The sequence below is a fragment of the Mirounga leonina genome, unplaced genomic scaffold, assembly GCF_011800145.1.
Source record: "Mirounga leonina isolate KUSES-001 unplaced genomic scaffold, KU_Mleo_1.0 Mir_101595, whole genome shotgun sequence".
NCBI classification, from domain to species: Eukaryota; Metazoa; Chordata; class Mammalia; order Carnivora; family Phocidae; genus Mirounga; species Mirounga leonina.
This window is the reverse complement of record NW_023270158.1, coordinates 10134013-10159939: the sequence shown is the minus strand read 5'-3', so window position 1 is coordinate 10159939 and position 25927 is coordinate 10134013. Positions and strand designations below refer to the sequence as shown.

At 40.9% G+C, this 25927-nt stretch overlaps 1 protein-coding gene across 3 annotated transcripts in view; it reads right to left on the bottom strand.

The window, feature by feature from the left end:
• Positions 1–24989, bottom strand: part of POLA1 (DNA polymerase alpha 1, catalytic subunit) — a 296908-nt gene extending 271919 nt beyond the window's left edge. For all 3 annotated transcript variants that reach the window (XM_035001019.1, XM_035001027.1, XM_035001036.1), the window contains exons 1-11: positions 24860–24989; positions 19770–19894; positions 16808–16904; positions 15809–15889; positions 8777–8892; positions 8260–8322; positions 7305–7397; positions 6786–6873; positions 6290–6491; positions 6023–6201; positions 480–592 (exon numbers count right to left, since the gene is read on the bottom strand). In XM_035001019.1, the coding sequence (XP_034856910.1) occupies positions 480–592; positions 6023–6201; positions 6290–6491; positions 6786–6873; positions 7305–7397; positions 8260–8322; positions 8777–8892; positions 15809–15889; positions 16808–16904; positions 19770–19894; positions 24860–24902 (1200 nt within the window). In that variant the 5' untranslated portion in view covers positions 24903–24989. The remainder of the gene's footprint in view (positions 1–479; positions 593–6022; positions 6202–6289; positions 6492–6785; positions 6874–7304; positions 7398–8259; positions 8323–8776; positions 8893–15808; positions 15890–16807; positions 16905–19769; positions 19895–24859) is intronic.
• Positions 24990–25927: the final 938 nt, after the last annotated feature.

Below are 25927 nucleotides of genomic sequence, written 5' to 3'. Positions count from 1 at the left end.
TGTTAGGGTGGGGGGGGGGGGGGGGGGGGGGGGGGGGGGGGGGGGGGCTTGGTAGGGGAGTGTGGATGGTAAGTCCCAATTTAAAAAGGAGCAAATGGAGCTGAGCTGGTTCAATGGCTGTGGAGGGACCAGTACTGCTGCGTGCACAGCAGAAGCATGACAACGGGGCCAAATGCCCTGTGATGTTTTAGAGCCATACACTCCCAACCCTGATTACTATGGCAATGAGGAGTGGGGGAGAAGATACTATTATATACTAAAACTCACACTTTGACACTGTAACAAGTCAAAAAACACCATTTTACTCCATTCTCTATTTTTCCCAGCCTCTAAAGGAGCTGCTGACAACCAGTGGTTACTAGGCAGGCAGCAAGAAAGCAGCATCAAGGCTGTAGAGACGTCATAGCCCCGCTGAAGAATACCGCTGGTGGCAAAACATACAATGTACTGGGAATTAGAAGCTAATCACTAATGATTACCGTTTCTCGGGGAAGGAAGTAGAGTGTTCGCTCGATGTTTTTCACCATGACGCAACAGCTCACATGGGTTTTGGCGGATTCGATCCAAACTTTGCCAAACAGGAATACCACACCTAAAAGTAAGGGAAAACCATGAGAAAAGAAACATTTCAATTATATCACATTAAAGGGGCAATATAAAGGCTCACTGAATGTGTCCACACATTTATGCCTTCATGACGCACTTTTTTTTTTTACAGTAAATTTTTATCTGCTGCCTACTCCGCAAGCCCAGTTCGCTTACTCAGTACTTAAGCCACACGACAATATCACACTAGTAAAACCTGTAACCACTGAGATGGTCACAGGGGACAGAATGATTCTCTAAGTTGGTGTAAACATTTTCCCTAGAATTAGAGACATCGCAGGTAAATGGAGACAAACCTCAGTTACTGGGGAGACATCCCAAGTCCGAGTAGACACACTTGGGGAACTACTGAGACACCCCAGGTTAGTGCAGAAACCCCTGGGGAATTGCAGAGACATCCCAGGTCAGTGTAGACATACCTCAGAAATTAGAGAGATACCCTAGGTCAATGTAGGGAAAAAAACTTCCCTAGAACAAAGACTACCCAGATTAAAAGAAACAAAAAAAGCAAACTATTCTCCAACGAATCTCCTATTTAAACCTCTTATAAAGTGTAAGAATACTAAACTGCTTTTTAGCACTTGTACTTACCAATAAAAATTAACATTCATGTATAATAATAACTATGTATGGTGCATCAATATTTTTTATATGTAAAATTGCATTTGGGGAAAAACATAATAGATCTCATATACCTTATTCTATATAATGATAAATATCTCATAATACAGTTCAACTATTATCTCCTATTTTACCCTTTCTACCTCATAGACTACTTAAAAATCTGGATAGGTAGTGTTTGTCAGGTTCCTTGCTCTTCTATTTCTGTGTAACAAATGTTCTAGTAGCCAAATCAGCAGACATGCCCCTTTTGAGATTCCTATGTAATGTATACCACAAAGTAAAAACAAGCCTTTCTAGATAGACATCAAGTCACTGTTCCTGAAAACTGGACATCAAGAAAGGACTCCAGAGATTGGATAGTCAACCTAAGAGATGGCCACTGTGCAAAATCCTGAGCTCTGAGCATAATTAGACAGCAGTAATCAACACAGCCACTCAACACAGCCACTTGTCTGAGACACTAAGAAAATTCTGGCACATGCAAAGGCTACTGTTCACAAGGCCAATTACTCCAGTTTCACAAGACAGCTCATCAGTGCTTCCTTTTGTTACTCGTTCTAGTAGAAATAAGACCATCTAAAAATTTTCATTTCTGCAGATGATTAAAATTCTTAAAAGAGTTGTGTGATTTTCAGCTGGGGTGGGGGGAAGAAGGGGAGAGGGAAGGGAGGACTGTGGGGAATGATTATAAAAGAAAAAAAATCACAGGAGCTCAGAAAATTAAAAGTCATCCTCACAACAGTTAGAGACGAAAAAACAAAATTCCATGCAAAGAAAAATAAAGACCCTAATATTGGATTCACAGATTCAAATAGCTCATTTTACAGTCAAACTAATATCACACTTCATGCACACATTTGACACTGTTTATGCCTCATTTGCCACAAAAAGATCATGGTAAACAAAGATTACATTCCCCCCAAAGTTACTAGCTGAAACCAGGTGCAGTCAGGATTATTCAACCTTGAAAAAGTCATAATGAAGACAGGATATCTTCCCATATGCAAAGAGTAAGATTCTTTTCATAATTATGGAGCATTCAGCAACAACTGACTTACTTAGAATCTGTAAGAAAGTGAGACACAATAACAGGGTCTTTGGGAGTACTTCGTTTTTATTAGCAGCATTGATTTCACCAAGGCTCAGTGATCATTACCTGCTATCATGATGAAACTGTTCAACCCCCTGAGATTAAAGGACTTTTTTTTTCCAAGCCATCCTTTTTAACCCATTGGCATCAATCACAGAGGACACAGCTTAAGAAGTACCACACAACAGCACAGTGGACTGAGGGTGAGAAGCCCAGAACTCTGCCACTAACGGCTGCCCACTTTACCTTTTGGAGCCTTAGCTTCCCCCTCTGTAACTAGACCAGATTGTCTGAGGCTTTCTCCAGCACTAGAAATTTCCTTTTACCATGGCATTTGGAAGAGAGGGCAATAACACACTAGTACCTCTTTCAAATGCAAAATATTTCCTAACAGTGCTTGAAAAGGCCGATCCTTGACTATGGTGGTACCAGGAATTCAGTAACAATACATATCATAAATTGGTTGCTTCAATGCCTCAATCTTAACCTCCAACACCTATTACTACAGATGAGCACTAGCCATTAGAAATTTCTGTGATGACACAACTGTTATCTTTGCCATCCATGGATATGGTAGCTACTAGCCACGTGTGGCTATTAAAGCATTTGAAATGTGGCTACTGGCTGAGAAGCTGAATTTTAAATTTTATTTCATTTTAATCTAAATCTAAATTTAGGGGCGCCTGGGTGGCTCAGTCATTAAGCGTCTGCCTTCAGCTCAGGTCATGATCCCAGGGTCCTGGGATCAAGCCCCGCATCGGGCTCCCTGCTCGGCGGGAAGCCTGCTTCTCCCTCTCCCACTCTCCCTGCTTGTGTTCCCTCTCTCGCTGTGTCTCTCTCTGTCAAATGACTAAATAAAATCTTTAAAAAAAAAAAAAACAGTAAACAAAAGGTAGAAATAATAAACTCATTTTACACAGGAAAGAAGATTGTTGTTTCTTAAGGTTCTAATGCTTGGCAATTGACATTGGGCAATCTGATGCTTTATACGTGGATTAACGGGGGAGGGGGGCACCATTCATCTCTATGTGACCCATTCTTCCCCTACGCCACTATAAGGCTTTAAGAGGCAATCTCAGCAAAAGCAGTGAACGCACCTCTGGCTCTCTGAAACCTTTCATGTGCATCTACAGGACTGTCAGTCGCTGCGCAGTTTATTTCAATGAACATTTATTAAATCCCTACTATGTGCTCGGTACTGTACAGAAGCTGAAAATAAAAGGTCCCAGCCACCCAGGAGTTAAATAAAAGGCTTTGGGGCAAGAAAAATGCAGAATCAGATCTTTACAAAGTAATATGACAAACAGTATGATGGGAAAGGGTAGGATGGGGTACCAGGGGAAGGGCCCTTAGGCCAGTCTGGAGGATTAGGAAAACTTCCAGGACATGACACACCTGGGCTGAGCCAAACACAAGGAGTAAGGGAACACGGTATAAAGAGCAACAGGTACATACAGGCAACTATCTCTAGAACACAAAAGTCGTACATGGTATCAGAAGACTTGCTAAGGAACTTGGACTTTACATTGTAGGGAGCAGCCACGGAGTTTTCTTTTTTTTTTTTTTTAAACAAGGGAATGATGTGATCAGTGCTACCCTTCTGAGCAATCGCTCTGGCGGCAATGTAGGGGATGACAGCTGAGAGATCCCTTAGGAAGCTGGTGCAATGGTTTCAGCAGGCAAGAAGGAATTAGAGGTGGAAGCTGCAAGTAGAAAGAGAAGACAGCTTGTCTACTTCAGGAGGGGAAAATTAACAAGACTTGGTGAGGAAAGTGAAGGAATGGGGCAATCAAGGCTTATTCCCAATTTTCTGGTTTTGGCGGGACCATTAACCAAGACAGGGAATCAAATCCAGCATCGAGCGAATATAGCAAAGGGATTAGCATTGGGAAGGGCAGGCCCACCACATCACACAACTCCAGCAAGCGCCACAGTGTTGTGCTCCGGGGAGCCTAAAACACATGAAGCACATGTGAAAATGGTGTCCCCCTGAAGCCATACAACGGGGCAGGCCAGGGTTTCAGCAATGGATGGGAAACACTTGCTCAGCCTCACGCAATCCCACTTACCAGTCTACCTTCCACCGGTGAGTAGCAAAGAGGTAACCAAGGAGGTGAGAGGGTCTAACCAAATTATCTTGTCGCGGCTAAAGTAGATACCATTTCTAAAATGGCTTATTCTTTACCTAAGAAACTAATGCGTGGCAGTTTGCTACTCAAATGGCTCTGCACGTGTTCCTATGCATGTGATATGCCGAAGCTTATTATTGCTTCTGCCTCCCCTCTGCAGAGACAGTAACAACTTTCCAGTTAGTCAATGCCTGATTATCTTTAAGGTAAATCTGGCCTTCAAGTCTGATGGTTAATACTTACGCTTCCTACTCATTCACTTGCTTTACTGATACTCTATTTTCACTGGATGCAACCTCCAGGAAACCACTTTGAAAAATGCAAAGTTGCATCTACCCTCACACCCAGACATGGATCTGAATAAAGGCAACTCTATTTCAGGATATATACAGTATTTTATATTAATCTGACATACTTTGGCATGCCCAGCCCTGTGGTGAAGAAGGGCTCAAGGAGTAAAAAAAAAAGAAACTAGAGAGCCTCCTGGCTTTGAGTCAGAATTCACATTTTCAGTTCATTCAGAGGAGGACCTGGGAATCATCCTTGATTCCTCCTTCTGTCAGCCCCCACATCAATCCACAGACAGGTTCATGTCAAAATACACGTGAGATACAACCACTTCTCTCCTTCTCCACAGCCACCACTAGGCCAAGTAACTAGCATGCCTGCCCTGGACTGACTGTACTCCAGGGCTTCCTCACTAGCCTGATTCCAGTCTCCCCTCTCCCCCCAAACACACTATTCTCCACACAAACCGGAAGGCTCTTGTTAAACTGTAAACCCAACCATATGACCACCACCCTCGCTCCACCAGCACTTAAAATCCTCCACCGCATCCCCCTCTGCTCTTAGAGTAAGATCTAAATTCCTCAATATGGCTTTCAAGGTCCTTCATTATCTGCCCTTTGCCTTTGTCTCCAACTTCATTTTCTACCAATCTTGTCCCTTGATTTACTGTGCTACAACCACATAGGCCTCCTTTCTCTCTCCAGGCCTCTTTGCTCACTGGCTCCTCAGGCTGAAATGCTCTTTATTCAGCTCAGCATGTGCCTCAAATCTCAGCCCAATGGTAGTCTCCTCAGACAGGCCTTCCTCAACCATCCCCCAACTAAATGCCTTCATACCATTTATCAACTTACCTTATTTACCGCCCATTCCCCGCCCCCACCCCACTAGAACGTAAGCTCCATTAGGATGGGGAATTTGTCTAGCTTGTTCATGCGATCTCAGTGCCTAGCACACAACAGGTGTTCAATGTGCTGGATAAAGAAACAAATTAATGACTGATTCCATTTAAAATAAAGTGTGTAACTACAACTTTAGATACATCAAAGGTAAACTACAAGTACACGTTCCAAAATCACATATAACTGGTTTACAGAAAAAAACATTTTTAAGGATTGATTATTCATACCACAGCTCCTCTCAAGCTGGGTTGCTCACACACTTTACAATGAATGAGTGTTGCTCTCTTACTATACACGTACGTGAGGACAGAGCCTTTGTCAATTATAATAACTAAACCACTTAAGGGAAAGGCAATATTCTGTATTAAAGACATACATATGATTACCTGGTTGGTTGTACTGATCTTCATAAGCATCCAGCCAATAAAACTGAAACACTTGCTCCTCGTCTGTCCCTTTGACCAGTGGGAGGTGACTGGAATCCACTTGGACTTCCTGGGCTGAGAAACTGCTGTCATCTTCCTGTTCAATGTCCCAACAAGAAACATCTGGGAGAAAACTTCCCCTGGAGAAATTACATTTTGAAAACCTTTCAAAATCCAACTGAGTAATTCGTAGTGCTACTTGCCAGAAATGTCATAAAATGCTCTTACAAGTAGGACGTGGTCCCTTTCCCAGGATCTGCCTCACGTTTCACCCCCTCTGCTGGCTCACTCTCTTGGTGCCAAGTCTTGACAGCCACAGGCTCCACATCCACTTCCTCAGCCTCCATGGGCTCATCAAAGTCACCATCTTCAAAATCCATTGCTCCTGAGTCCTCCTTGTCATCTATACACAACACTGGCAGCGGCTCTCCTGTAGGCGTCATCACACATTACCATCACATACCACTGCTGTGGAACACAAGGGCCTCCCGAGCATGGCGACAGCAGCCTACCCTTTCGCCCACATTGTGTTTGCATTTCTCTTCCATCTCCAAGCTGGATGTTTTTTAACTTTTACTGCTGTGGATTCAAATCTTTCACGACTGAACCTGCCATCACAATACCTGCAAAATCACCTCCACTTCCTCCTTCACGGCGCCTCCATTTCTGACAGCATTTTGCAACCGCTCAACACCCTTGTAGGTCTGCCTGACGTCAGACTTACCAGCAAATTCAGCACGTTTAAGAGGAACTGAAGTTAATGGAGGCTCCTTCCTTGAGACAGGAGAAGCAGTTTTTCCTGAAGGAACTGCCTGTAAATATTTTTAAATGTTCAGTCAGTTAGACCTGCATACCAAAAAATACGTAACTGTCCCACCCTGACCAGAGAAAATGACAGTTCCCATTTATACAACAATTTTATGTATTATTAATGTAACGGCTTCCATTATTTTACTGTTACCTATGTTTACAAAAAGATACTTGTTTCCAGGAAGAAAATCATTGCATTTAGCACAGCTGTAATACCTATAATAAACACATACTAGTTACTAAAAATTTACTATGAAAAAACCAGGCACGTGCTATTTTTGAAATACATGAAACTATATAATGAAATGGGAGTCCTAATTTAAAACAAAAATCAAGAACAAATTCAAAAGCATTTCCCTCATATAGAAAATCAATAAAGTAAGTTTTAAGCAATAATATAAATCAAGATTGAAGGTATTTCCATACACTTTACCTTGGAGGTGTGCACAGAGAAAGGATTCAGTGAAGCTCCAATGGATCTTTTCTTCTTTGGTATCATTATAGGTGGTGGAGTTATTTGAGGTTTCTAAAAGGAGGAGTAAGACATAGCCTGCCATGCTTGGCTTACCACAAGACAGAAAAAGTGCATTTCTTCCCCCATTGAAGCCCAATAAGCAAAGCATTTTTTTCCTTCCCTGCTCCCCCTGTAGATCTATGTTCATGTACTGCAGTTACTATAGTAACAATACCAAAGACTCACAAAAAAACCAGAATAGATATTAAATCCACCTCTCACCAATTTTTTCTTTTTACAACTTAACATACTTTTCCCCAACCCTTCCAGGATATTACATTTAAAAACTGTCAAACTAGAACCACACGTGTTGGTGTCAGTTGTTCTAATCAAGGGTTACTGAGAAACACACCTCTAAACGAGTCTTCACGTGAAATAGCCCAACTGCAAATTCCCAGAGCAGCTGAGCCTGTCTGAGTTCTCTCAGCGACAGCTCCCTGACTCTTCCTTCACTTACTCTCTGAATTCAAGATGAGCATCTCATGCCTGATTGTGCAGACTGACAGGTCTCAATCTCTTTCGGGAACATACACTGCAGCAACTGAACACAAGCAGTGCGCATTCCCAGAACAGACTCGTGTGTGTATTCTTACTATCTCAAACACATCCCCACGCGGCCCCGTCGACATAATTGCATAGCTTCTAACAGCTGGAAACTACTCACCTAAAGCGGTAAGAAACCAATTTGGAGAGGTGTTTGGGCAGGGGGGTAGGGTTTTTTTGGTAGGGGTTTTTTTTGGGGGGGGTGCATGTGGTGGTATTGTTGTTGAATTTTCTGTTTTAAATTCTATCAACAGTCTGTTTTGTAAAATTACCGAATTGTTTCTTCAGCCATGTCCCCTGCATATTTGACAACTCCCAGAGAATGACTTACCTCAGTGTTCAGATCTTGTAGAATGTCACCTAGCAGATCATCCTTGGACAAGTCTATAGCTTTCTGGAAATTATAAAGAGAGGGAGAATGAGAAAGCCCTGCACTTCACGTTTTCACCCCGCCCATGTCTGTGAAAGGAAGAACCCAACCAGTCAGTCCTTGCCTCTTCAGTCCTGAGTACTCATCTACTGTTCACAGGTCTTAACAACGACCTGTGTACATTAACTCCTAAACCTAGAGCTCCCATCCTGTTTTCACCCTCATTCCATGATCCTCCTGCTAATCAATGAAACAAACACACTGGCCCTGAAGCTTTTCATTCACTTTTCTATCTCCAAGTTCCAAACAATGAGGTACCTAAATTCACCTGGAAATCTACATCCACCTTCGTGACTGAAATCAGGAAAACACAACTGAAATAGCTGAGCTCAAATACATTGAGCACCTATTGTCTATACAAATACTAAATTTACTTCTCAAAGGAAAAGACAAAATATCAGAAAACCATGAAACTCACATCTGCAGTCTTCTTCCCAGCACTAGCAATGAACATTGACTTGATATTGTTTGGTTTTGTCACCGCAGCCTTCTTTACATTCCTCTTGTCTTTGGTACGTGCTTTATCATCTTTTCCTGTTGGAATATAACTGATTTATGAACATGTACTGGCAAAAATCAACATGGGAAACTAAAAGCCAAGTCACCTGCCCTCTGTATAGGAGAATGAGAAGAAAAACATAAAGAATTAAAAATACAAAATATGAGATTTTATACATGGTACACAGGAAAGAATTGTTAAAAGCAGCTTAATTCAGGAAAACTTGGGCTAAATGTTATGAAAACTGATAATGGGGCACCTGGCTGGCTCAGTCGGTAAAGTATGTGACTCTTCATCTCAGGGTTGTAAGTCTGAGCCCCACATCATGTGTAAAGATATTAAAAATAAAATCTTAGAAAAACTGATGAAATACTAGTTGAATACCAGAGTAAGTTATTAAGTGGGACTGTTTAATGGCTATTATTAGTGTGAATAAAAATCATATTAAAATGTGGGGGGTTTTTTTGTTTTTTTCCCAAGAGAAATAAAATGATCAAGCTCATCTGGAACCAGGGGATTAGTCTAGCAGCCTTCATGAGATCATCTTTTTAATGCTATCCTGAATCTGGCAGGAAAACTATGAAGAAATAGGATTACCAGTCATGGTAGTATAGCATCCTAATTTCCATCTTATGAGGAACAGCAACTACACACACACAATATGTTATAAAAACACTAAATGGCACGGACATATCTGCTCAGTAAAGAACAACTTGTGCCATATGTTTTCTCTTACGGCCATGTGTAAATCACCTACGAATTCTTCTAATACTGTCAGTTTTACTCTCTCTTTCTGATTCATTCCAGAGAAATCTCTACCTCAAAAAGACCTAGAATGAATAGCTTATATAGTGTGGTAGTGGTGTAAGAATACTCAGACCAGATGAAATAGAAAATTGAATCCGGAAAAGACCAAATTACTTATGGCATTTAGCACATAATAAAGGTGGCATCTCCTATCACTGGGGAGAAGATGGACTTTTTAGTAAGTAGTGCTGGCTACCCATCTGTAAAGAAGCAAGCCAGTGGGCGCCTGGGTGGCTCAGTTGGTTAAGCGACTGCCTTCGGCTCAGGTCATGATCCTGGAGTCCCTGGATCGAGTCCCACATTGGGCTCCCTGCTCAGCAGGGAGTCTGCTTCTCCCTCTGACCCTCTCCCCTCTCATGTGCTTTCTCTCATTCTCTCTCTCTCAAATAAATAAATAAAATCTTTAAAAAAAAAAAAAAAGCCAGTATAAACACCAAATAAATCACAGATCAAAATTTTTAACATGATAATATGCAAGACTTTAATAAAAAGGCAAGTTCCAGGGCACCTGGGTGGCATGATTAAGCCTCCAACTTTTGATTTCAGCTCAGGTCATGATCTCAGGGTTGTGAGATGGAGCCCTGTATCGGGCTCTGTGCTGGGCATGGAACCTGCTTAAGATTCTCTTTCTCTCCCTCACTCTCTCTCTCTCCCCATCTCTTAAAAAAAGGGGGGGGGGGCAAGTTCCTTTGTAACCTGGGTGTGGGGAAAGTCTTTCTAACTGATTCAAAATCCATCTGCAAGAAAAAAAAAAACCTGATAAATTCAATTACAACAGAAACAAGTTTAAAGACAAAACATGAGAAAATGTTTACAATGTTTTGCAGATAAAGGACCAATTTCTCTGATAAAAAAAAATGCCCTGGATTTAAAAATCTCCCAAACCCAAAAGGAATGTGCACATAAAAAATATATAAACAGGGGCGCCTGGGTGGCTCAGTCGTTAAGGGACTGCCTTCGGCTCAGGTCATGATCCCAGGGTCCTGGGATCGAGCCCTGCATTAGGCTCCCTGCTTGGCGGGAAGCCTGCTTCTCCCTCTCCCTCTGCCTGCCGCTTGTGTTACCTCTCGCTGTGTCTCTCTCTGTCAAACAAATAAATAAAATCTTTAAATATATATATATATATATATATACACACACACACACAAACAGTTATGATGTTTTATGAAAAGAGGCTCAACCTCATGTGTAAAAGAAACACAAACAAAAAGCACACTGAACTGTCGTTTCTCATGTATGGGAGTAGCAAAACTCCAAGAGTCTCACAATGTACTCTGTTGGCGAGGCCATAGCAGTATAAACTGTTGGGAAATGGGAGTGTACAATGGGACAACTCCTAGAGCAATAGCTCATAAAACTTCACGTGCGTTTTCCTCTCTGAGCCAGCAATCCTCCTCCTAGGAATTTTCTCTGAGGAAAGCACCATATGCACCAAGTTATTCAATGCAGAATTACTTGTAAAAGCAAATTACTGAAAATCTAATTGACAACTCAGCGAAACCATTTGAATACACCATCATCATACATTTATACAGTAAAATACTATGCAACAATATAGAAACAAGTAAAAAAGAAAAAAGATCTCTGTGCTAATATGGGATGATTTTCAGGATATCTTGTTAAGTGAAAAAAACACAAAGCACAAAAGCATCTATAGAAAAATATCTTCTGTGTAAGAAAAAAGTAAATAGGGGCGCCTGGGTGGCTCAGTCATTAAGCGACTGCCTTCGGCTCAGGTCATGATCCCAGGGTCCTGGGATCGAGCCCTGCATTGGGCTCCCTGCTCCGCGGGAAGCCTGCTTCTCCCTCCCCTGCTTGTGTTCCCTCTCTCACTGTGTCTCTGTCAAATAAATAAATAAAAATTTTTTAAAAAGTAAATAAAAATTTATATACATAATTACATTCCTGGGTAGATACCCCAAAGAACTGAAAACAGGTGTTCAAACACAAACTTGCACACAAATGTTTACAGCAGCACTATTCACAATAACCATAATGTGGAAACATCCCAAATTCCATCAACTAATAAATGGACAAACAATATGCAGTCTATCCATGCAATGGAATATTTTTCAGTCATAAAAAAGAATGAAGTACTAGTACATGCTACAACATAAGAGAAACTTGAAAACATCATGCTAAACAAAAGGAGCCAGGCACAAATGGTCATATATTTTATCATTCCATTTGCCTGAAATATTCAAAATAGGCAAATCCATAGAGACTGAAAGACTAGTAGTTGCCAGGGGATCAGGGAAGGAAGATTGGGGAGTGACTGCTTAATGGATATGGGTTTCCACTCAGGGGGATAAAAATGTTCTGGAACTAGATAATGGTCATGGCTACAAGCACTGTTAATGTATTAAACATCACTTATGATAAATTGTACGTGTATTTAACCACAATAAAAAGGGCATTTTTTCATGTGCCTAAAAAGTTTGTAGGACATTTGTGAAAAATGTAAGACAAGAGAAATAATTTTTTATTGAGATCATTTGGCAGTTTGGAAACAGAATATAATTGATGGTCAAAATGTTTAGAATACAAAATACAGGTCCTAATACAGAGTATCAAAAGAGAAGGTCAAAAGAGGTTTGAATAGCAAGGAAGGTTTTATAAGCAGGCTTTAATCTCACCATTGTAGGTTAGTAGTATCTAGAGAGAAGGACAAAAAGAAACATACAAAATAGGAGTCAACATTTGATGTAGAATCTTCCACAATTTTAGTGCTTCTGTTTATTTGTTTATTCATTTTCCTACTATTTTTTTTCATTAGGACTTAGTTAACATTTTCTGTCTCTATTTGAAAGCATGTCAGGGATTGGATCCACACCATAAAGAGTTGTCCTTTTACATCTATGCAAAACTCTACAATGTCTTCTAAGTCTTTAAAGTGGATTGCAAAATTCCATTTCCCTTCCTAAGATCTTGAGATCTTATTGGGCTCTCCTGGGGGACATTGAAACAGTTGGGACTTGTGGGAGAATGGGGGCAAAGCATGGAATAAAGACTTCCAAGACTAGCTCTCCTCCAGAATGCCAAGTCATCTCTTCACTGATGTATTACTGGGAAGAGATAACAAGATGACAATGGAAACACAAAGATGGCTCAATTACTCAACAAATGCTGCATACTTTCTCTGCACTTGCTACTGTGATTGGCACTGAGATGACTAGGACATGGGTCCTTTTCTCAATCACCTCCCTGTCCAGTGCAACCTAACTTACAGCCAACAAAAGTCATGTCCTGGTAAGTGACAGGACTCATTCAAAATGATACAGACAATGAACATAACCAGAACTCGAACAAAGGCCTCCTCAGTTCAGGGAGATAAAAAAGCAGACAGGCTCCTTTCGTTCTCTTCTTCATGGACACATTAAAAAATAGGAATACACAATTAGCCACACTGTGACCAAACGGTACCACTGTGTAGAGTTCCTATATTACACAGGTTGGCAGAAACAGGAAAGACGGTCCACATATTCTAACTTAACTAATGAATGAATAAATAACATCCTACATTTAAAAAAATACACACATCCTTATTTTTTTGTAAAAGGAAAAACATGAAGGATAATCAGAAACTATTAAAAATGGTTCTATGGAAATGAAGAAGTAGAAAGCACAGGGATAAGAATAAGATTTACCTGAGTCTATCTCAATATCGTTTTGGTTTTGAAATCATAAAAATGTTTTACAATATTCAAAAAATAAAATTGAAATGAAAGGATTTTTTAAAACCCTAATATGAATAAACACAAATGAATCTATAGAGTAAACTGATAAAATAGCATACAGAAAACAATTACTTCATACACCTTCCAAACACAATTCTCTAACTATACACCTTTACCAAGATATAAACCAAATAAAACTGCAAAGAAATTATAAACTTCATTTAGAAAGGTTGTCAGCAGACATGCTAGTTTAGTAGCTCTAAAATTTCTAAAATTATTTTGTGTCTATTTTAGAGGACAAGGGTTTTCACTGGGGTTGAAGGCAGACACAAATATAGAATTGGGGAAGATGAAGAAGAACCCTATGGTGCTTTATCTGAATTGAATATATCAGTATGAAATCATGACATTTATATAAAATCTCTGAAATCTGTTCACCAAAAGGGCCTACAAACCGTTACACCCCAGTAGCAAGGAGTACCACCCATCTTCCAGATCTGAATACCATTCTCCACTAAAGGAGCCATGAGTCTTAGGGGAAATGGTTGATTCCAGGTCTGGGACAAGACTAATACAAGGAGAACCTGGAATATCTTGTTGGCCCAGGAAGCATGGAAATGCTCAAAGACTGATGGTGTCTTGTCAAAAGGACACAGGAGGCAGCTCAAAGAGGCTCCCACTGCCAAATGTGGGATAATTTGAACATCACAAAAATAATGATAATGGATACTGAACTGTAACCATAATTTTCAGTCCACGAGTTTGAAGTGATCATTTTAAAAAGGAGAGAAAAAATCATCAATAGATGCTGAAAGCATTGGGTGATAGCTGGTAGCTGGTAGGGAAAAGAGACACACAGTCTCAAATTATCACCCCATATTTACATTAATACAAAGGTGGAAAGGTAGCTTTATAAGGAAGAGATCTGACAAACATCATTTTAACCAAGAGGTCAAACTTAGTATCACCAAGAATGGGACAAAGTGACCTTATGTGCCCCTGATAAGATCTGTGGGAAGGACACAACTTCATCAATATCATATTTTTGTCAGGATATTTAACCTGACTCTACGCACCAAGAAGCAATCAGGCAAATCCCAGACCATGGGACATTCAACAAAACCAGCCCAGTCCCTTCAAAGATGTGAAGGTCATGAAAGACCAAAAAAAAAAAGCCAGAGGGGCAGGAGGAGAGGGATGGCACTGTTCCACACTAAATAAGACTCAAGAGACATAAAAACTAAAGTGGACTCTGCATCCGAAAAAAACAGAGATCATTTTGGGCTAAATAGGGAAATCTTAATATGAACCAACATAGTAGATGATACTATGAGAAGGGTACTGTGGCTAAGTAGACAAGCATCCTTGTTCCTAGGAGGTCACCGATGAAGCATGTAGAGGTGAAGTGCCATGGTGTTTATAACTTACTTTGAAATAAGTTGACCAAAATAAAATAAAGTCTGTATACAGTTGAGAAGGGGGAAGAAGAAAGTAAACAAATGTAGAAAATGTTAAAAATCCACAATTTAGGGCCCAGAGTTTCTGAAAAGGGCAAGATAGCACAGATTTTAGGCTTTGTGGCCACATATGTCTGTCTGGTGCTATGGCGTGTTCTTCTCTGCATTTTTCTCTTTTTTTAAAACACTTTTCAAAAATGAAAAACCATTCTGAGTTGGGGAGCTACACAGTAACAGGCATGATTTCCTTCTGGGGTAATGAAAATGTGAGACTGATTGTGGTGATGGCTACCCAACTCTGTGACTACAGTAAACACCATCGAAATGTACACTTCAAATAGTTGCATTGTATGGGATGTGAATTACAGCTCAATAAAGCTGTTTAAAATAAACTGGCTGTGAGTGGGCCATAGTATGCTGACCCAGGATCTACAATGGTGATAATAATGAAGCAAATCAAAAAAACAAATACTAAAGATAATTTCCCCTTCACATTTTACAGAAACTAAATCAGGCTCATTTACTCAAAAAAATGTTTTGCCAATGATTATGTAGCTAAGAAAATCTGACGCATTCATTTATATCATTTTAAATTTTGATTAGACAAAGCAAGTTGATTACTAAACCTTATTATTGTACTGTACTACTATCAAAGAGCTAAAATTTTAAGTACATCAATTCAGCAGGAATTAAAAGACATCACTTATTGCTGCAGCTCTCAAAATCAGCAAGTCTAAAATGACCACAGAACTGAAATTCGAAAATAAGTAAAACAGCAAACTCTCTGGATGATAAAGACATGAAACTTCATTTTGTGGTGTTGTTTTTGCCTTTTACATTTAATTTTTGACATAACTATGCTTCTCTCAATATTACAACATATTCTACACCTAAAAACAATTGTGGTAGGTCCTTTTCCTTTAAAGGAAACTGTCAAAGTACCAAGTCATCTCAAATTTTGATTCTTTCAATCTCAAAACGGCACTCTCTTGAAAAAAAAATATAGGTACCTTTCTCATGAGAATCAAGGGCATCGTCTTCAAGGTCATCATCAAAAATCTCTCGGCCATCTTCCACATAGCCGATACCATCTGCAGGAACAAAATTTAAAATTGGGATCAAGTTTCTAAAAGTGGCCAGTAATATTTTAGACACAACAACAACAAAAACACCTTTTATACCTACTCAGATGTTCTCCTGGCCTGTGCCATTTTTAAGTGCAGCAGAATCCTGTTCAGACAGGCATGAGATGAAACACAGCATCTACATAGCAGGTTTGCTGTGTCAAAACCAAAGGAAATATGCTATGCCCATCTAGGTGAGCTAGGGAAATGATTTGGCCCACAGCATCAAAGTCTGCCACAACAGGATGCTTAACAGTTTTACTCTACCAAAAGAATAAAAAGCACAAGAATCAAGATCACAGAAGCCCAGAAAAGCACCCCAGTTTATGAGGGGAAACTGGCAATATGGCTAAGTCCAACTACAGAAATAGAAACATAAATATGGTCGCAGGTGCAATCCACACCACTCCCCGTGGTCAGCAGGCGCATGCCCAACAAGTCACACTGGACAAGCAGGAACCAGTGACTTTCGACATAGGTTGTAAGAACATCAGGACCAGCCTCTATCTGGTGCTTTCCACTGTCCAAGTTACTCTTCACGCATATAGTTTCGTGTAATCCTCACAGCCACTCTGTGCAATAGACAGTTTTCTTATCCCCACATCACCTGAGGATACCCCACAGGCACGTGATTCTGCCCAATTCCTACAAAGTCATTTCATGGAGGATTTACCTGAGGTTTGTGCCTGGATTCTCCAAAATACCCCCAAATAAACTTTCTATTGTACTCCCTCCACTCTCTCAAATAATTTGAGAAAAATCTGAACCAACAGTACCATCTTAACAGTGTCTTACATCTGCTCATGCAAAGCATCAACTCTACCACATAAGACTAGATGAAAAGCAACTAAAACAATGCCTAGGAGGCAATTTCTTCCCACATACCATCATCCACGATCCAGTCATCATCCTGGCGGGCCTGAACCAGCTTCGAATACTGTTCTTCATCAACTTCTTCATAAACACTTGTGAAGTCCTCAACCTGCCATCATACAAGTTTAAGCTTCCAATGGAGTTAAAGTGTTAAACAATTCTGATGAAAAATTGTCAAATTGAAACTGGAATGGCAGCCTGAAGGAGTAGCTGCAACCAAATCATGAATTCTGACATTCAACACCACTACCAGGTTTTCCTTAAATAGATATCAATTAACTTAGTATTCCTTTTAGGTGGGTGTTAACACAAGATATTAAATGATTCCATTAGCATAATATACTTGTCACACCATCAATTACTCATCTACTTCATAAAAAACAAACTGAATTATAGCCAATTCTTTGTTAGCTGCTTTGGGGATTATTCACTTATAACTTCTAGACTGGTTTCTCCTGTACTTAGCAAACTCATAAGGCATGCCAACTCCCTCTCCCCTAGCTGATGTTGCCCTGCAAACTGACAATTTTAGTAACTATTCAACCAAATGTAGTTCAAAAGGAAACTCTCCCCCACCTATCTCCCTCCTCAAATCAGCAAAATAAGCGAAAACAAACATACTCTCTATTCTATGGGTACACTAGAAATAATTTTTTGAGTGATCCCTATCTGTATTACCACTGATCCCCTACCATTCTCAGGTCTTGAGACTGCAAACACTGAAATGCTGAGCTGTGTGAAGGGGAAGTCCTCCAATAACATGAGCTGCCCAACTGCCAGAGGGCCAGAACGCTGGTATCTCTTGGCATGAAGAGAGCAGACCACCTCAGCACAGTTTAAGCAACAAGCAGAACAGAAGCACACGACTCAGCTGCCATCGACTGACCCAAATGAGAATTTGGTGGGCTGCTTAGAAGAACTCATAGATACCGATTAAAAATTGCCCATTCTCTCCAGAGTTCAAGTGGGTAGCGGGTAGAGGAAACAACTAACCCCAGCGGAAGAGCTAAGAGTCCAGGAAAAATCACGGACACAGAGCTTTGAGAACCCAATGGGCAGAGCTGACTGGACTCCTGCCACAGCTACAAGACTTATAACAATTACAGGATCAGGCTTAGTTTTCACCTGCTGTTTAATCTGTTCTATAGGGATCACAGGCAAATGTTGATCTAGCCTTTCATCATCTGATAATAGAAACTACCTGCCCTACCAAATTAAGTTTTTGACAACACAAACACAAACTAGTCCAATTAATATTACTCTACTGACCAATTTTCTTTTGGCAGGGGAAGGGAACCGGCAGGATGATTTTTGTTGACGTCCATGAGGCATTCTTTGTGTCTTATTTAAGCAACTCACTTCTATACTATCAAAAAGATACCAGAAAACTACCTTAGAAAAACATTTTGAGTAAAAAGTCATTTTGACTGTCAAAAAAAAAAAAACCGTGCTACTGCTTGGCATGAACTCTCAGAGCCATGCAATTAACATGAGTGATTAGAGGGAAATCAGTCACATTGTGTCAACATCTGAAATGCCCCCACACAACTCCTTTATAGAAGTACCTACATTAAAAATGTTTTACTCCTGCTTTACTATAATCCTTTTAGCAACCCTTTGTGATCTGGTTGACTCACTTAACTCGAGTGAATGATGCCAAATGACAAAAATCTTCTACTTTCTTAATTGCACAACACAGTATAGGCCATGGTTAAATATGCATATTCTGAAGCTAGACTGCCTGTGCTCAAATCAAGGCTCTGCCACTATGACCTCAGGATTCTCACCTATGAAATGCTGTTAATCACAGTATCTAACTTTTCATGATTACTGGAAAGATTAAATAAACGAACATATTTGTAAAAGCACTTAAAACAGTGTTCACTAAAAAAGTATAGCAGCAGGGGCGCCTGGGTGGCTCAGTTGGTTAAGCGACTGCCTTCGGCTCAGGTCATGATCCTGGAGTCCCGGGATCAAGTCCCGCATCGGGCTCCCTGCTCGGCAGGGAGCCTGCTTCTCCCTCTGACCCTCCCACCTCTCATGTGCTCTCTCTCTCTCATTCTCTCTCTCTCAAATAAATAAATAAAATCTTTAAAAAAAAAAAAAGTATAGCAGCAGTTGCTGTTATCATTTTTTCCTCGGATGAATTAATCACTTTCAAGCCCTGAGGCAGCTGAGATACTCAGGGAGCACGTTGAAGGTAAAGCCAGACAATGCTGTGTTAGATGGTAACCACTCTGGTTTTTGTTTTGTTTTGCTTTTTTACCTGCAAGTCATCAACAGTAGAGGAAAACAGCCAAAAGGGCATCATATTCAATCTTACACACAGGACACAGCAGAAGTAAGCCCAAGTCCTCACCCACTACAGATGAAATTAGGAACAGTTTTCTCCAAGGAGAAGCGTGCTTAGCTAGACTGCTCACTACCTTAAAAGTAAAAGCAGTTCTAAGTTCCCCCAACAAAGCTATGAAACTTACCAAAGCTGCAGTGTGCTGGGTTTTTTTTAAGATTTCTATTTATCTAAGAGAGTAAGAGAGAGCGAGAGAGAGAGAGAGAACGCGCGCGCACACGAGGGGGGAGGGGCAGAGGGAGAGGGAGAAGCAGACTCCCCTGCAAGACTCGATCCCGGGACCCCGGGATTGTGACCTGAGCCAAAGGCAGACCCTTAACCGCTTAACCGACCGAGCCACCAGGCACCCCATGCAGTGGGCTTAATAAGGAAAAAAATGTATAGCTACTTTCATTTCAGAATTTAACAGCATCTGTAAAGGGCCTTACAGGAACTTAAAGAGCCAAATAGTTGATACAATGTATAAATCTACTTCATGCCCATGCTTGTTCCATAGTAAGAAATTACTCTTACAAGCACAAAATACATGCATATTTCTAATCAATGACAAAGGGGACATAAAATACCTACAGGCTATGAATTAGATGAAGCACAGAAGAAAAAACAAAAAAAATGGTTACTTACTTCATATTTATACTTCTCACCAGCTTTAGCCCTTTTCAGTCTTTCTAGAGCTTCCTGGCGCCCTCTCTTTGATTTCTTTTCTCGCCGGGATCTAGAAGCTACAAAACTCCCAGAATCTGACACAGCTGGAAAAAAAGCCAAGTTTACATGAGATGTTACAAAATTGTCAGCCATCTTCCCTCAGTTACAGGAACATTTCTAGTCAACAGTAACACTTTAATATACAAATGGATACTTTTCATACTGTAGATGGTTCTTGAAGGTCATGTTCATATAGCTCCTGTGACTCCAGAAATTTTCTCTAAGACCCAGTTAAAACAACTGAAGCAACTGTTATTTTTTTTCCTCCAAAAAGAGGAAAATTCCAAATTCAACTGATATCTTATGAAGACAGTAGAGAAAAGAGATCAGTCATTAGTCCATAACCTTTCCATTAGAAATGATAGGCCATAAGTAGAGTTATAAAAGAAGGACAATTCATTTTGTATTCTATTAATCAAAATTTGAAAAACTTTATTTTTTAAAGTTTATTTTTTAATTTGTGCTTTTTAAAGATTTTATTTGATACAGACACAGAGAGAAAGCACAAGGAAGGCCAGAGGGAGAAGCAGACTCCCCGCTGAGCAGGGAGCCCGACGCGGGGCTCAATCCTAGGCCCTGAGATCATGACCCAAGCTGAAGGCAGGCGCCCAACTGACTGAGCCACCCAGGTGCCCCCAAAATTTGAAAGGCTTTAAAGGAGCATCTGCTCTTTGCAAAGTACTGGGCGCTCTGAAAGACAAAAAGATCAGCAAGACATGTTTTCTGTACTCACAGAACTTATAATCTAAAATGGGAGATAAGTAGCAACTAACTCAAAAACAATCTTTAGAATACATGCCCTAACAAAGGTTCAGATAAAGTATTTGGAATTTCAAAGCAGGGATAAAGTGGGGGTTTGGGAGAATTTAAAAACATGGCTCTGAAGAGATTCTTGATTCCTTCACTGATTTCCAGGCCTCAGTCACTTGGTTAGGACATAGGATGATAGTGCAAAATTACAAAGATTAAAATGTATTTTGTCAAAAATTACTGGAATACCAGAAGGCCTCAGTGTTCATTCATTCAACATTTGAATTACTCATGCTTTTGGTCATTATAAACTGACCACCACACACATATACTGAAGAGTTCATCCACAAAACTAAGACTTTCATTTACTACCAACTGATGAATAACCAAGTCAAGCAAGACAGTGCTGACTGCCATTTTGGCTTAGGACGATTGCCATCTATGTCTGTGAAACTGACTTTTTTTACTGTATTTGGTGCTAATTATTTCATAAAAAGAAGGAGGCACAGAAAAGAAGTATTGATAAGATGCATCCTAAAAGCTCCAACCCCTCTGGAACGTTCATAACAACATTCAACTCATGGACAAAACGTTTGACTGAAATAGAAGATTCAATTTAAAGAACAAGTACCAAGGGCGCCTGGGTGGCTCAGTCATTAAGCGTCTGCCTTCGGCTCAGGTCATGATCCCGGAGTCCCGGGATCGAGTCCCACATCGGGCTCCCTGCTTGGCGGGAAGCCTGCTTCTCCCTCTCCCACTCCCCCTGCTTATGTTCCTGCTCTCGCTATCTCTCTGTCAAATAAATAAAATATTAAAAAAAAAAAACTATTAAAGAACAAGTACCAAATGCTGACAATAAACTGTTGGAAACTAAATCTTACAGGTGAAGCATAATTAGAGATTTTATTTTTTTTCTAGCTTTCTGGAAATGAATCTCTCTTGAGCATCTCAGTCTATTGTTTGACTTTCGCATTTGACTTTTAAATCCATTTTCAGAAAGGCATTAAGTAAAAATTAAGGAATGCAGGTACTTAATGATGACAGCCACAAAATCTTGGGCGTCACTCAAATGATTTCAAAAAATCATGAGCAGGTCTACATGAAAAGGCTTCGGAGATTACTGGGCATGACCACTGAGAGTGAAAAGTTGGCCTCAGTATATTCTCTTAAAGATGCCGTCGACCCCTTTAGTAGACTCTCTTGACAAAATGTATAGTTCTTCAAATGGACTTACTTCACAGGCAACAATGTGCCATTCTACAGGTTTTGGGGTACAATTACAGGAAGGAAGAGTTGCCTATCCTTAAGGGAACTCAGTCAAATAAAGCAAAAGGACCTGAGGCTCCTACCATCATACAGACATGATGCCACAGAAGAGGTAAGGACAAGTTACTGAGGAAACACAGAAAAGAATGCTAATTTTGTCTGAGAAATTAGGGAAGGCTTCGCAGGGGATGTATCCAACACAGACCCAGAAAGAGCATTAGAATTTTACCATCAGAGTATAAGGGAAAGGGGGCAGAAGCACAGAAAAAAGCATGAGCCAAATTACAAAGGGATGAAACTGCAAGGTGTATTCAGAAACTGAGAGAAAGTCAGTATGGAAGGTAAATCTTACATAGAGTGCAGAGTGGGAGAACAGGAGATTAGGGAGAAGCAGCACAATCTGACTCCACCACTTACTGGGACACATGAGACCACCAGTTAACATCTCTGAGCTACAGTGACCAGATGCCTTGTTGTTGGTTTTTAAGCTGCCTGGCACCTGAACCTGTTTGTGAAATCCCCTCCTTATAAACCTTAATGGGACTCAGAGCCCAAGTACCATTATAGAAGTTGAAAAAGCAGACGCTCTTTCCCACACCCTTGCAGCTAGGGCATGAACATATAAAATAGGCTCTATCAATTAGGAACACCTGCTCAGACTTTACATCAGAAGCTAGTGTCAGAAGGAAAGTGGCTAATGGAAGATTCTAGATGTAGCAACAGCTGCAAGAGGATTACTTGGGGTCACAGAGCCAGCAATGTCCCAAGGTACAAACTATAACATCAAGTACTTGGCCATGGCTGGCAACGATCTCCTCACTAGACCAGTTTTGTGGCACAACTTTAATCACCGTTCCTGGCTAAGCAGCACCCCCCCCCCCCAAATGATTCTCCAGTCCACCTGGAGTTTCTTTGAACAACACAATATCCTTCTAATCCCTAAAACACTTAAAATAAATTCCTTCTTTTCTATTTACATCAGCTAGAGTTGGCTCCTGTAGCTTACACCTAAGGACTCTGACTAATGCAGAGCCTCAGGGTCCTCATCTGTGAAATGGGGATAATCATATCTGCTTCATTAAGTTAAGGATTAAATGAAGATCCTTGGCTTACTTTGTACTCAGCAATACAGAATCTCATTTAATGTATGTGTATATGTGTACAGATGCAAGGGAGACACACACACAAACACCCACAACCCACACATACACACCCAGCAATACCATGGTCTAGCTTTTAGAAAGCAAAAATAAAGCAAAGTGGTTTTCTCAGAGAAGCCTCAATATAGCACCACACATAATTAGCTCTTTACCATCTCAACTCCAGGAAGACAGAAACTATGTCCAGCTTACCTACCATTTTAACAGTGTAACACCAGAGCCTGGCAGAATGCCTATACCTAGTAGGTACATAATAAATATTTGCTGAATGAACAAATGAATAAACCACTGTACCTGCTTTTTTAAATCATTAAACTCTCCCTGATCCCTTTTCATATGTAATAATAGCTAGTTATAGACCTTTCAACTTTTCACTGCCATTGTCAGGTACCCCACCTTCTAATACCTAAGAGAAAAAAGGCCTAGAATTTCCTTCTTGGAATGTGTCCAATGCTTCGTGTAGGTAAGTTAACAAAAAAAAAAAAGAAAAGAAAAAAATCCATTATGAAAGTTTAAATATTTGGTTCAAAATTACCATCTGAAGTACCCCCACCCTCCCTAAAAGCAGACAGACACTAGCCTCCAACAGTCTTTCAGGTAACAATCTTTCCACTCTTTAAGGGAAAAATTCCAGTCACAAGTCTCCAGCAACTACTTAATCAACACCATGACTTAAGAGGGGTCTCAAGATTACACAGTATCCTCCAAAGAGTGATTTCTTGATGTTCACAGATGACGTACCGTTTTTAGGGTGAAGAAAGACACCCTAGGGGCAAATCACTGATGGAGGGCTGCAAAGGCTGTTCACATACTCACATCCGACATCTCATTTGTAATCCAGGCTAAACGACTCTCCAAAACAAATTGTCTTAAAAATGAGAGACTAGAAGAAATTGGTATCTGTGATTCAGAACTAGGTGAATGCAAAGGAAGCTGATTAGAAAGCAAGTTCTCATTAATGGAGATGTATCTGAGTGACAGGAGATGTACCTTGAGCTAAGAAAGTGAAGCATCTGATTTTAAGTCAGAAGTTCACTAAAGTCACACTTTAGTTGAACACAGTTCAAAAATCAGAAATCAGACAAAGCCATTTACATTTTTGTATTCTATTTTTGGAAATAAAAGATTACCACTGAAAACGGAGTCATATACAGGGCATCCCGAATGCTGATGCAATTTTTTTTTTTGAAACTTCACCAAAGATGACTAGATTGTGAACCCTATTTCTATACAGCACTTGACGAACTTTCCATAGAATTTGAAAGAAAAAAATGTTAATGCATGAGGTTGAAACCCATTACCTAAAAAGACAAAACGCATTTGTATCTTCTGGTGACAGTCCTGAGACCTTCTTTCCTGCTGAATTATTATGAAAATTTCCCTGTGAGTTTCTACAGAAAGGGTGCGCATCCGTTCTGTCCTAGCCCTCAAAGAGATACTTGGGGCCAGAGTTGTTAGATACTCTGAACCAAGACTCTGCCCCACTGGGGCCACTCTGATGAAGGTGTGCCCAGCACGTGGAACGCAGTCACCAAAAGCAATAACAAGAAAATGCAAACTAGTGCGGAGACCAGCAGTGACACAGGCCCTGCAAGGGATGCGTTCTGGTTTTCCAGGAGCAAACGGCCCTGCGAGGAAGCCCCACCGACACCAAATGGGTCCCAGCCGGGGACAACCGAGGTCCGCGCCCAAAAGGACCCGTCAGGCGACCCGGACGCGCGCCTCCCTAAGAAAAAATTAAAAAAATGACCTCTCCAGAGCCCTCACCACCCGCAATCATGCCACGGTCCCTGCACTCCCACCCGGTACCCCGCACGCGGGGTCGTCCCTCACCGCTCGACCCCAGGTCGCAGTCCTCGCCATTCACGGGCGCCATGGTCCTGAAGTATCCCGATTCCGCGCCAACCAGCCCGAAACTGGCGCGGCGGCCGAGACAGGCGCCAGGCTGAAAACCAATCAGAGGCTCCGGAGGCTGCGGACTTCCGCCCGGAAGGCCACTGACGTGCCGCGCCGCGCCGCGCCGCGCCGCGCCCCGCCCCCGGCCTTCCCGCGGACGCGAGTTTGGCGCCCTGTTATGACCCCTTAGGGAAAAAGCTCGAGTGACTAGGAGGCCGAGGAGAGCGGGAAAAAGAAGCGGCCGGGCGCTGGAAAGGAGACGCCAGGAAGCTCGCTGCGCAGGCGCATCCATGCTGATGGGAAAAGATTTGGGCCCGTTAGAGTAGGGACTTTCTGGTTCTGAGAGTTGATTTTCCTAGAAAAAAGACGCGGGCGGGCAGTAGGATGGGCGTGGTTGGACCGGTTTCCCCAGAGCCTTGGGAAAGCGACTGCCTCCTGCTGCGCACTCTGAGTCTTGCCTGATAACTTTGCTTCTTAGCGTGTAAACACAGTAGCTGTGTGATTTATAGATATAAATGTGTGTATGTATACATATGTATGTATATATATAAAGCACTATCTTACCCTGTTGACCAAAAGAAGCATCACCAATAAGGGGCAATCATATGCCTCCTTATGTGATGCACTTGGAAAAGGGAACAACATCACCTATATAATCTTCCTGCAAAAAATTAACCTGAATCTAACCATGAAGAAACAATCAGATATATTAAAAGCATAGGACGGTCTATAAAACATCTGGCCCGGACTCTTGCAAAATGTCACTGTTACGAAAGAAAAAAAAGGGCATTATATGCTCGTATTCTGTACAATGCATATATGTATCTCATTTTATATTTTTCCAAATAGGTATAACATTTTTATACATGTGCCTGCCCCACATTTGTGATATGATTTCCTACATTTTTGCCAACATACTTGTTGCTCTCTTCCTCATGTGACAATTTTATAATATAATTTTCTCTAAAGAGAATATAAAGATAATTCAATCTGTCCTCCAGCATG